General features: G+C 41.3%; 1 protein-coding gene across 3 annotated transcripts in view; it reads left to right on the top strand.

The window, feature by feature from the left end:
* TSPOAP1 (TSPO associated protein 1) overlaps positions 1-12,793 on the top strand; it is a 76,605-nt gene that overhangs the window by 15,251 nt on the left and 48,561 nt on the right. For all 3 annotated transcript variants that reach the window (XM_087717316.1, XM_087717315.1, XM_087717314.1), the window contains exons 3-8: positions 685-813; positions 1,912-2,088; positions 3,518-3,790; positions 8,691-8,783; positions 9,537-9,620; positions 11,997-12,086. In XM_087717316.1, coding sequence (XP_087573442.1) covers positions 685-813; positions 1,912-2,088; positions 3,518-3,790; positions 8,691-8,783; positions 9,537-9,620; positions 11,997-12,086 — 846 coding nt within the window. The remainder of the gene's footprint in view (positions 1-684; positions 814-1,911; positions 2,089-3,517; positions 3,791-8,690; positions 8,784-9,536; positions 9,621-11,996; positions 12,087-12,793) is intronic.

Below are 12,793 nucleotides of genomic sequence, written 5' to 3'. Positions count from 1 at the left end.
GCAGGGAGTTCTGCATATCCCATCAATCAAGAAATTTCAGCTGGCAGGATCTAGCAGGAGGGTCTTCTGTGCTGTTGCCCCCACCCTTTCGAACTTCTTACCCTCACTCAGAGGTGAAGTGAAATCCCACCCTTCTGGCTTTATATATAAAGACCTGTCTTTGCCAATTAGCATGGGATCTAAGATGTAACCCTGGGAATGGCTTAAGAATATTCCTCCTGCCTTGGCAATCTTTTAGCCTTTTGAATTTCATTTTTATCCTGTAGGCTCTTAAGAACTTTGTCCTTAATTCTATTTTCAATTTGTGCTTTTACTCGTATGTTTATAAGCGGAGTCACTTAGATAGAATGGGCAGTGTAAACATTTAATAAATAAATCTGGAGTGGAATTTCTGAAGTTGCTTTAAGCTTAATAAACAGCTGGAAGATTTTAAATTCTAACCTAAAATGCATCATCCAAGCTGCTTTCTGTCCAATTAGATTGCCTTCATCACAGGTTATGACTCATGTTCTAACTTAAGCAATCATCGACGGACCATATCATACCATACCTGGGGGAGAAAAAGGTGACTATACTGCCCTCCTTGCTGAATGAACTTGTTTTCGCAAATTGGGTCGCTCTCCAAAAGTAAAATTGGGTCAAAAAGGCAGCTCAGGTCTTTCTCTCTTGTTTCTTGTTTTCCAGTGTAAGACCTGCTTCCCAGAGACTCAGGAGAAGGTGAGGCATTTGAAGAGGAAGAATGCAGAGCTGGCGGTCATTGCAAAACGTCTGGAGGAGAGGGCCAGGAAGCTGCAAGAGGCCAACCTCAGAATGGTAAGTGAGCCAACCCTGGGTGGCAGACGAGCCCAGTCGAGCTGCCCATATTGTTAGGCTTGACACTCCACAAAGGTGATCAAAGTGACAGTTTACTACAATCTTTTTGATATTAAAAAGCAAACTTTTTTTTCAAAATCAATGAATACTTTTTCTTGACTATCAGAATTATGAAGCCATACATTAAGTCTGTTATAACTAGCCTCCAGAGACTGACTCACACCCTGGTCAGCACTTCTTTACTCTCCTACCATCGGGTAGGAGATATAGAAGCATAGCAAGTCAAACGAACAGGCTGAAGAACAGCTTTTATTCGTGGGCTGTCAGACTCCTGAGTGCAACGTAACATCCTAAGTATGTAGTACGATAGACTTGTAGGGCCGGTGCAACATGCTCATATTGGTGCAACATATTATAATGTAATGTTACTCACATTATGTATAGAGGATTGTGTGTTGTTAGTATGATTTATTGGGTTAGGGATTTCTTTCTTTTACTGTGATATGTATTTATTTTTTGGGGGGTAGTGGACTAAGGGAGGCTCAGCCAATCTCATTGTACACTAACAATAAAGGTTGAATTGAATTGGATTGAATTCTGATCTCTTGCTCAACTGATAATTACTGATTGATTTAGGGTTCTCATCTTTCACCCCCTTTCGCCTTTCACATGCGTATGCCCACATATTCTTTGTAGCTTATTAATGGTCGTTCCTCAAATGTGTTGTCATTTTTGTATGGAAGAATCTGTAGGAATCATGCTTGGTTTGCACGAAAATTGCAATTCAATCCTCGGAGTGGCCAAATGTGGTTAGGAAAATCCCAACCAGAAACTTTAGAGAAGAAATAAACTGTAACTCCCATCAACCTTAATCAGCATGATCAATAGTAAGGCATGATGGGAATCACAGTCCATTGACACCTGGTAGAGCTTACATTGCCTGCCCTTGCCTTAGAAATAGGCTTTTAGTCAAGTTAGATAGAATGGAGCCAGATAGGCCAATAGTTTGTCTCTTAAGTCAGCTTACCTTCTTAGTCATTTATTTATTTGTCCCAAAGATTGGCCTGTTAGACAACTGTCAGTCTTTTCTTGCTGTAGGTGAATGCACCAATAAATGTGAAGAGCTCCTGTGCAGGACTGTGCAAAAGAGCGCTGGCACGCCAACGGGCCACAGATCTCCAAGAACAAGCCAATGCACTCCTGATGAAAGACAAACAGATCAATGCTCTGCAGAGGGAATGTCAAGAACTTCAAGCTAAAATCATGGGTGGAAAGGTGAATGTTTACCACTGAATACACTCAGGCTGATGTTGTCCAGATGTGGTAAACCTCCATCCATTGTGAGTGAGCACTAGGATTTGGATCCAGGCCCATCTGGACCAGGATTATCACATTTTTCTGTCTCTGCTCCTACACTTCCAAGTGTGTCAGTACAGAAAAGTTGTCTCTTTATCATCATGCTCAGAAAAGCCTCATGGATTTTAGTTACTGTGACCAGAAGGCCATCTTCAGTCAGAGCACTGGCTGAGTATCTCTGATATCAAAGAATTTCCATTTAATATTCCAACTTTTAAGGGGATTTTTTTTCCAGATAACGAATATTGCTACATCATTCTCTGATAATGTTTTCCCAACATTCTCTACTTTGGGAAAAACCTATTCAGAATTTTGGGATAAAGAAAAAATATTCACTGCCAATAGGCAGTGCAGTTGTGGAGGGAGCGGTAGGTAGGAGGAGCAATTAAGTGCCGGAACAGATAATTATGAATTGGTGTCCATAAACCAAACAAAAGATTGGGAAACAAGATTTGTAAGAACAACCGTAAGAAGATGCTGTTGACATGTAAAAGGTGGGAAAAATCTTATCAAGAACTAAAGGAAGCTGGACTTCATGCTCTGGACCAGTGTTTCCCAGTCTTGGCAACTTTAAGACAGTTGGACTTCAACAGGCTGGCTGGAGGAATTCTAGGAGTTGAAGTCCACCTGTCTTAAAGTTGTCAAGGAGAGATGTTTGAAAGTGAAAGAGAGGATGTAGGAACCTAAGAAGTAGGAAGATCAAAGAGACAAAGTGAGGCCCAGGTCACTGGCTGGTTTGAACGAGCCAGCTTAACTTTATGCTGCAGGTTTTCATGTCTGTTAATGTTTCTTTTCAGACTACTAGAATGTTATGAAATGTGCTTGAAATCTGAAATATGCCCCTTTTCACTATTAATATTATTAGGGATGCTGTGTTAATCAAGTTAAATAACTCAGACTTCCCACTGCTGCCCTTCAGAGTTATTGGGCTTCAGTTCTCATAATCCCCAGCCAGCACAGTTAAAGAGAGTCGAAGTCTCACAATTCTGGAGAGCAACAGCTTGGTGAAATCTGGATTAGATTTGTCGTTGAAAAGGCATTTTTGGTTAATAACAGAATTTTATCAACATAGGTATTTTCTTTTTAAAAGCTTTTGTTCAAGTGCAGGCGACAGGTGTGATCTGAGAAGAGGGATTCTATCTTCTAGGTGGGAGAAGATAAATCACTCTTCTAAGATGTTGCTTGAAGACACAATGGCATAGACATTTACCATTTAAGATGAAACAAACAGTAGTTGGTCATTTACTGTGTAATATATTTCTCATATGCAAATATAAGCAGTTATCTCTGGTTTTTAAGCCACCTAAAATTTATTTAATCTGGTAAGTGATAATTTCTGTTTTTCTAGGAAGGTCCTCCATGCCTGCCTGTTCTAGATTTCCAGCATTTACTCCGAGAATCTCAGAAGGAAGTGCTGCGGTTACAGAGACAGATTGCTCTGAAGAATTTTAAGGCAGCCCTGGAGCCCTCTGGCCAGGGATCAGGAGACATTGCTGTAGATTTTGCAGTGGACTTGGGGCTCACCACATCAGCCAATACTACCTGCTCAAATGGTTTTTCTCCTACAAGGGTATCACAGCCATGGGAGGAACTGTGCATAGCAGTGGAGGAGACCAGCCAGGTAAATCCTTTGAACTCCTTCCAGTTTATAATCATGCATCTTGTCTACCTTTTAATTATCCACACGCTGGACAATCTGGAACAAAATCCACCATTCTTAAACTACCAGATTGCTAAATCCACCTGTGCTATCTCACATGGGATACGGAGTTTGCTGTTTTACTATTCCATTGGTCTGCTACAGTTCTGAAATAGTAAAAACATTCAACTGGAAGTGGGGCATATTTGAGAAAAGAACTGCAGGAGGAATGACAATTAATTATGTCATTCTCTTATGTAATGGTCTGCATTTCCTGTTTTTTTTTTATCTACTGTTTGTTTCATCCAGGTTGAAAGCAAAGAAAAAGAATCAAGTGAAGCTTAAAAGCATTGCCATAAACATTATATTTATTTATAACACTTCATCTCACTGTTCAGCTAAAAAGACCTCCAGTGTGGCTTACATATATTACTGAGGAGATCCTAAAAATATGACATATACATTCTGAATTCAGAGAACATGCCTAACCAGCTACAGAATTATGCTATTCTTCTGGTGCTCACATCTAGTGAATTGGGTTCACACAATGCTTTGGACAGTTTTAAAAAAATTACTCAGTAGTTTAGTTTGTTGTACAGATGTAGCTGCTAGGCTTTCATCTGATTAGATTCAACATGCTGACCAACAAAGGGAAAGGGGAGAAGTCAAGCACAGGTACAAGTTCATAAAATGAACAACTGTTAATCATGCCTGCTTGGATTGAAAAGAGATTAGGCAACATGATGGAATGCCTGCCGTGTAGATAACCTTTTGGAGAGTCAAAGGTTCTTTGCAGTTGCTAACGGGGGGTGAAGAGCCACCAGCATCTTCAGCATCAAGAGGGCGGTTGGAGTGCAACACAAGGCTCACCTCTTTTGTACATCTGTCAATATCACCTGCATGCCCCATCCATCATTGCTGATTCTGATCTCTCCCCCCTGCCCCCCCACCACAGGAGATGCTGCTGGGAATAGCCCCACATCTCTCTTGTTCCTCTATTCGTTGTCCAGATGGAACAGCTTAAAAATGGGTCCTCAGAATGCTGCTGAAGGAGGAAGAAGAGGAGCAGTTTCAGGTTTGGGTGGAACTGAACAATTTGCACAAAGAAAAGAACTGAGCTAATCCCCCGGTATATTAGACACTATCTGTTTACTAATATGTCTTTTGTAGACTTCCTGAGCAAATGATGTTACTTCATGTCTACATAAGCACTCTGTTCAGATGATGTGGGGTGGAGAACAAGGGGAAATAGGCTAAAAAGGCTGAAATGAACAAAAACCACAGAGAATTTTTTCTGATTTTGACTTTGTAGCATCACCTATAAGTGGGTTTTTTAAAAAAATAGATTTTATAGCACTGCTAAAAGTGCTTGAGTTTCTGTGGAAAGTACAGAACAACCCCCAACATCGTGTGGGACTGAAGAAGAGATTCAAGGAAAGGGAAGTGGCACGAGATGACAGATGAGATTTATATCTTGATCAGTCCTGGTAATGCTTGGAAGATCAAAGGCTAAGGCTGTGGGGTGTACTGGGAAGTGGGGGAAACATCCCAGAAAAAGTGTGACAAATCATGCACTGTTGTCAAGGGAACTACAGGGACGTGAATATATCACCAAAGTTGAGCTGAACTCAAGAGAGTTTTTATTTTAGCATGTGGCCAGGATTGTTGGGAGATAAGCTTTTTGATTCCAGTAACAGGCTCAGCGATTTGAGCCTGTCTCTCACGGGCTGCTGCATTTCTCTCATCACTAGACCATATTGTTGCCTCTTTCCCCTGCCCCATTGACCCATTAAATTATAGTGCCAATAGGTATAATATTCTGATTGACAGCTGTACCAGATCAGGAATTCCCGACTTAAATCTCACCCGAGCTATAAATACTTAGGTATAGCAATGGTGAGTCAGTGCTCTCTTCTTTCTTCCTGCTCTCTATTCCTTACATGCAAACAAACAAACAAACAAAAATACTTTATCACACTTGAACCTTCCTCGAAAATGTTGACTGAATGGAGAACGGGAGAGATTTGGATCTGCGCCTTGTTTGTACCTCTTCCGGATCCTAGTTCAGATCGTGGAAGTTTGGGTGGTCAAGTCTGGGAGTTCCCACTATGCACTGAAGGGTTCCTTCCTCGGGCCGCAGCTTGGAGCTTTTCCCTGCCCCGTGCGGGGAGCTGCGTATATCCCTCCCTCTTCCGGACGGCAAAGTGGTTCAGCCCACCGGACAATCCACCGGGCTGGAGCTTTGCCAGCGCGGAGCTGTCCCTGGTGCTGAAGCGGAAGGCGCAGCCGGGCGGATAGGAAAGCGCCGGCCAGACGGATTTTGTACAGGCCGCGTCGCCTTTGGGTGGAAAAGAGTCTAGGTAGGTGGAGGAAAGTTTGGCTGAAAAGAGGATCGGGAGGTTGAACCAGCTTTCCTGGCGTTGCATTGGTGAGATACCTAATGTTGTGTGGCCTGCTTTGGGCCCCATATCAGAATTCCATAAATTTAGCCAAGAGGGTAGGTTTTAGTCCCCTATTGAGTGCATTACAAAGTATTCCTGAATATGTATGCAATTCTTGTTCCTTAAGATTGTAAATCATCTTAGGAAGCTGGAGGTTGGAAAGAGGATATTTCAGGAACATGATCTCCAAATAATGTAAAGATGGTAGAATAAAAATCTACATCTGAGAAGCTGTTAATAAGGGCTTTAACTTCTTCTATCAGTTCCCTAACAGAACCTTTTTTTTTTAGTATTTCCCTCCTAGAACAAAGAAGTGGCCAATCTATTTCACCTTACAGGCCCATTACCTTTTCCAGGGCAGTTCCTGAAACCACCAGCTGAAACCATCCTGCATTTCTGGACAGTGAAAGGTGGATTTTGAAGAACCATTTCAATCCAAAATAGAAATACTGGCTCAGATCTTGTTTCACACAAGGCAGTTTCCATTTCCTCATTCAGTGTTACAGTGGAAAGAGCCACCCCATGATCAGAACATAAACCTTCTATCTATTCAGGAGTATCTATAATTTACTTGTTTAATTTTTTTAAAAAATATCAAATTTAGAGACCACCCAACTCACAGAGCTACTCTCAATTATAGGAAAATAGAACTGTTGCAACTCGGGAGGAGGCAGTTTCCTTAATGACAGAAGAGGATTTTAATCAACTGAAACATATAATATTAGACAAATTTTCCTCCCACAGTTTTTCAGGTACTGCCAGATTAGTAAGGATTACAATCATAAACATTAATGTATACTTAGAACAGAACAGCTCCACACCCAGCTATCTTAGACATATTTTCTATAATCCCAGGTTAGCCGTAGTTTTGATTTTCCTGGCTGGGGATGATAGGGGATGAATCCTGCTACTTAAAAGGTGCATGCGCATGTGCATTGGGGCTGATAGGGCAACGCCTCGCATGCTCTCAGAAATGAGTCCGGTTGCCACCTGTGGCACGTGTGCTATAGGTTCGCCATCATGGACCTAGACGCATTACATTCTCACAAGTGGTCTAAATTCAACCACTTTTGAATTCTGTTAACTCTTATCTAGCACCCTATTAGTATTGACAGTTGACCCCATTCTTGTGTATAAACAAGAAGAATACACCAGCTTAACAGGAACCTAACATGTGGTCTTGATTCTTCACACGTGATAGACATGAAATTTGAACCTGGACCTACTGAATAATAATTCTTGTATGTAAAAATATAAGGAGTTCTTTATTAGATGCCATTTACAAGTTGAATCCACTCACCCCAGCATACCATAAGCAGTTGTGATGGAAGGTGGAGGGATGGGATACATTGCAAAGAAGTCGTTCTGGATGTTATGTGTGAGAGTAAAAAGGTGAAGACAACCCTTCCTTGGTAGTTTATGGAGCCGAGGTGGCACAGTGGTTAAATGCAGCACTGCAGGCTACTTCAGCTGACTGCAGTTCTGCAGTTTGGCTGTTCAAATCTCACCAGCTCAGGGTTGACTCAGCCTTCCATCCTTCCGAGGTGGGTAAAATGAGGACCTGGATTGTTGTTGGAGGCAATACGCTGACTCTGTAAACCACTTAGAGAGGGCTGAAAGCCCTATGAAGCAGTATATAAGTCTAACTGCTATTGCTATTGCTATTGTTTACAGTGTATATTGTAGATGCAGATAGTAGAATCCACAGTCTGGCAAGATTTTTGTCTATAGATGTGAAAACAGTAAAGAACTCAGCTGGGAAGAATCTCTACTTTGTAATTCTTGGTTTTGGCCTGACAGCAGTGCTGTGTTCTGATTATACGTTATGCCTAAATAAATCATATGATAGTTTAATGTGATAGCCTGGCCCCTATAATTTTCCTGGTCCTCCTGGTGTGCTGAATAACAAAGCCACAAAACTTTATTTTAGCCTGGTCTAGCTTATTGTTTGAATTCAGCCATACCGAAGTCTGCATTTCTGCCTAACCTCAGAGATGGCATCCTACACCCAGAGCAGTTCACAGCAGCAAACATATTTTCAGGACAGGAACTTGGTCTTAAGACTGGGTGTTGTAAACTGCCCAGTGTTGTAAACCATCGCTTAGGTAAGATGGGCAAGTAGAAATGTAATAAATTAATAAATTTAGTCAATTAGAACAATTAATCAATGGCACAACTTGCCTGCAGAAGTTGTGAATGCTCCAACGCTGGAAGTTTTTAAGAATGTGTTGGATAATCATTTGTCTGAAGTGGTGTAGGGTTCCCTGCCTAAGCAGGGGGTTGGACTAGAAGACCTCCAAGGTCCCTTCCAACTCTGTTATTCTATTCTATCCTATTTTAGTCAACTTGCTAACTCCTATCAGTAAAGAAAGATTGTGGGTCACAAAATGAACAGGAGCCACTTGCTCTTCAATTTGGCTGAAATTTGGTCTCTTTTGCAGTCAGAGACGGGAGTGTTTCCTTTCGGGAGAGTGCAAAGAAGAGAAGAACCATTGTTTTCTGCCCCTGAAGTCAAAAAGCACGTGAAGCATTTGGTGAGGTTTTTTTTTGCATATGACAACATCTAGCACCGCTAAGGAGGGTGCCCTAGTTAGTCCTCGGATGGAACATTAACAGGAAATTTTAGAACTATTCACTAGACGGGGGTGCTGAATTAAATTTCCAAAAGTCGATGGCAAAAATTACTCTATGATCTGTACACATCTTTAGGGAGTCTCGATCTTTACCTTGTGGAAACATTATCCTCAAAAGTAACTATATAACTTGTTTAATGAGCATTTGAAATTACAATGGCACTGAAAATGTGACTTATGACCATTGCAGCATCCTCACAATCACATGATCAAAATTCGGATGCTTGGCGTCTGACTCATATTTATGACAGTGGCAATGTCCCAGGAGCATGTGATCACCTTTTGTGGCCTTCTGACAAGCAAAGTTAATGGGGAATCCAGATTCACTTAACAACCACATTAGTAACTTAACAACTGCAGGCATTCACGTAACAGAAGTGGCAGGAAAGGTCATAAAATGGGACAAAATTCACTTAACAAGTTTCTCACTTAACAACAGAAATTTTGGGCTTAATTGTGATCATAAGTCGAGAACTACTGATATGCTTTTGCAACGTAGTTCTGGAAAAGAAAACCTGAGAGAGCCAAGCTGCTAAATCTAGGCCAGCTCAGGCTTCTCAGCATCCCTAAAATTATGCCATCTCGTTTGAAATAGGTAAGCATCATTTGGTCATTTGCCTTTCAGTTTGATTGTCTCCTTTCTCCTCCTGGTAGGACTCTGAGCTCACAAAAAAGAGGAAGCAATGTGAACATCTGGAGTATGAAGTGAAGAAGAAGCACAAGCGATGTGCAGAGCTTGTAAGTGAGTCCCCACCCCCATTGTTGGCACTGTGCTGCTTGCCTGCCTGCAGACTCCTAGGGCTACTTTCAACAGACAGAAGAGGGATGCCTACAAACTTCCTAGGAACGGCAGGTTCAATAGCAATAACTGGCTAATAAGAGCAAATCACTGATGCAAGAACTAGGGATTACAAAGACGGCAATAGCTGATACAAAAGCTAGCAGTTTTTTCCCCTAAGTTACACATTAAGAACAGCATTTGCTGGGTGTGGAGGAGAAATCAAAAAATTCAAGATGGTAACTGTGGTTGTGTGATTGATGTCCTGCCTCTTTTTTTTCGTGTGTTGTGATATTTTTGTATATTAAAAATGGTTTTATTAAAATTACATAGCCAGAGCCATCATTTTACTTTTTTAAAAACAAAACATACTTATACACCATGGATGCGCCATTAGGAAATCTAGCATTGGTAATGTTTGAGTTTTCTGTTCAGAAAAAAAAATGAGTTTCTTTGTCTACATACATGTTAAATATGTCACCTGATCCTTCAGAGAGAAAGCTTTCTGTTACTTACAGTCTCTTCTGCAGGTTTTTAAAGATCTTAAACAAGCATTAAGGTGAAATGTTTAGAGTGGAATGAAATATCTTCATTGCAATGGTGGGGTTCAAAAATTTTTTACTACCGATTCTGTGCATGTGGCTTGGTGGGCGTGGCAGGTGAAGGATACTGTAAAATCTCCATTCCCTCCCCACTCCAGGGGAAGGTTACTGCAAAATCCCCATTCCCTCCCGATCATCTGGGACTCGGGAGGCAGAGAATAGATGGAGGGTGGGACCAGTCAGAGGTGGTGTTTACCGGTTCTCTGAATTACTCAAAATTTCTGCTACCAGTTCTCCAGAACTGGTCTGAACCTGCTGAATACCATCTCTGCTTCATTGCTGTTGGAATTGACATGGAAGGGAGCTTTCTCAGAACTGCTGGGTTTTATGCCTAAATCCAAGAGTGCAGAAAGGACAGCCCAGGGAATCACATAGTGCCTATCAGGACCCTTATGTCATGACCAGAGTACAGAGTCAGTGGAGCCAAGAATTTTTTTCCCTTTCAGTATGTCTGGAATTTGAGGAAGATTCTACAGAGTACACTTAGTATTTTAAGCTTTGCAGGTGCTTAAAGTACTCATTTCACTGTTTTAAAACTCCCAAACTTAATTTTAAAGGCCCTTAAGTTCTGTGTTGCATAGATACATTCAGAAGCTAATATTTCATCTGGTTCCCCCCCCTCCCCCACAAATGTCCCTATTAAAAATGTTTTATTGGAAGTAAATGGCGTCCCTGCATGTATCACAATTTTAAATTGATTCAGACAGCAGGCAATGCTATACTTCGGTAAGAGTTACCTAAGTGACATCCATGGGTGTATGACATCCATATGGTAAAGCATGCAAGATGACTGTGGCTACACATTCTTTTGTGATCTATTTCATTTTTCCTTTGTACATATATGTGCAAAGTAGGTAGAGCTTCAATCATGGCATTGCAGCTGACGTATTGCAGATTTAGACATGGCCTCATAATGCCCATAGTTTAGCTCGTTATTTAAATCCAGAATATTGGTAAAGTTGTGGATTAGGAGTCCCTTAATTGCAGTTTAAAAGCATGCATTCCAAATATGCATTAATGGCTGACAAAAGTCATTTCTTCTTCAGAGAAATGAGATGGGATGCAGAACTAGCCACACAGTAGAATCTTACACACTTTTCCCCATCTTCCTCTATGTAAATCTGTTTCTGCATGATTGTGTGCATGTGTTTTCAAGACAAAGGGCTGGGGAGAAGCACTGCCAGTGAATGGAGTCCAATTTAATTTGTAAGCCTCCCATAGCCACCTTGTAGGGGAAATGGGCAGCATAGAAATTGATTGAATGAATGAATGAATGAATGAATGAGATATGTGTCTATTTTTGATTTAGTAGAGAGGCAATGACAAATATTGTGAAATAAACTGCAGTCAAAGTCAAACCTAAACCATTGTGCAACAGGATTTATCAGGGAAGGCATCCTGAGTTCTCAAATGGCATCCTTCTTTCCAACTGCTTTTTTTAGGTAGCAACATGAAGAGCTTCTAGCAGGAGGAACAGCTGTTGATAATTTCAACAATCGGTTCCATTTTTTCCCCTCACAATGCTTTTTTTAATATCATGTTTTTGTATTTTCATAGATAGTCTACACAAATATTTTTCAGAAACTACACTTTTTTTGCCTTAGAGTTGCATATTTATACCCGGTTGCACTTTTCTAAAAAAAAAGTCCTTTCTGAACCCCTGAACCCATTTGTCATAGTGGGGAGAGATTCCTTTATTCCCAGAAAACCCATGCTTACTTTTCCCCCACACAGGAGATCGAACTGCAGGAAGTGCGGAGCGATAATGCCCGACTCTCTGAGGAGAACGCCGTGTTACAGGGGCAAGTCGAGTGGACAGAGAAGGTAACCATGAGACCTTCTTTTATATCCCTCCCCCATCTAAAGTAGTGTTAGTTGGTGACTGTAGATCATGGTGTCCACAAGGGGCTTTTCCTGGGGGATAAATATTATTTCATTGTAAAACAAGTCCATCTTTCTGATGTGTTGGCTGCGGAATATCAATACACAAAGACATACATTTCTGTAGAAAGACCCAATGCCAGTTATGAATTCCATCAAATTTATTTTGTATGGAACAGATTGTTATTGGCTGCACAGTCATGTTCAACTCATCGTGACTCCATGGAAAACGTTCCTCCAGGCCTTCCTGTCGTCTACCATCCTCTCGAGTCTATTTAAGCTCACGCCTACTGTTTCGGTGACTCCATCTAGCCACCTTAATCTCTGTCCTCCCGCTCTTCTTTTGCCCTCAATCTTTCCCTACATCAGGCTCTTCTCCAGTGAGTCCTTTCTTCTCATTAGGTGGCCAAAGTATTTGAGTTTCATCTTCAGGATCTGGCCTTCTAAAGAGCAGTCAGGGTTGATCTGGTGTAGGGTTTCCTGCCTAGGCATGGGGTTGGACTAGAAGACCTCCAAGGTCCTTCCAACTCTGCTATTGTATTGTATTGCATTGATCTCCTCTAGGACTGACTGGTTTGATCATCTTGCAGTCCAAGGGACTCGCAAGAATCTTCTCCAGCACCATAATTCAAAGGCCTCAATTCTTTGGC

This window comes from Thamnophis sirtalis, unplaced genomic scaffold (assembly GCF_051295495.1).
Source record: "Thamnophis sirtalis isolate CommonGarterSnake01/CBP01778 unplaced genomic scaffold, rThaSir2_p1.2 scaffold_6, whole genome shotgun sequence".
Taxonomy (NCBI): Eukaryota; Metazoa; Chordata; class Lepidosauria; order Squamata; family Natricidae; genus Thamnophis; species Thamnophis sirtalis.
Note: the sequence above shows the minus strand (reverse complement) of the source record. Positions and strands in the feature narration are given on the sequence as shown.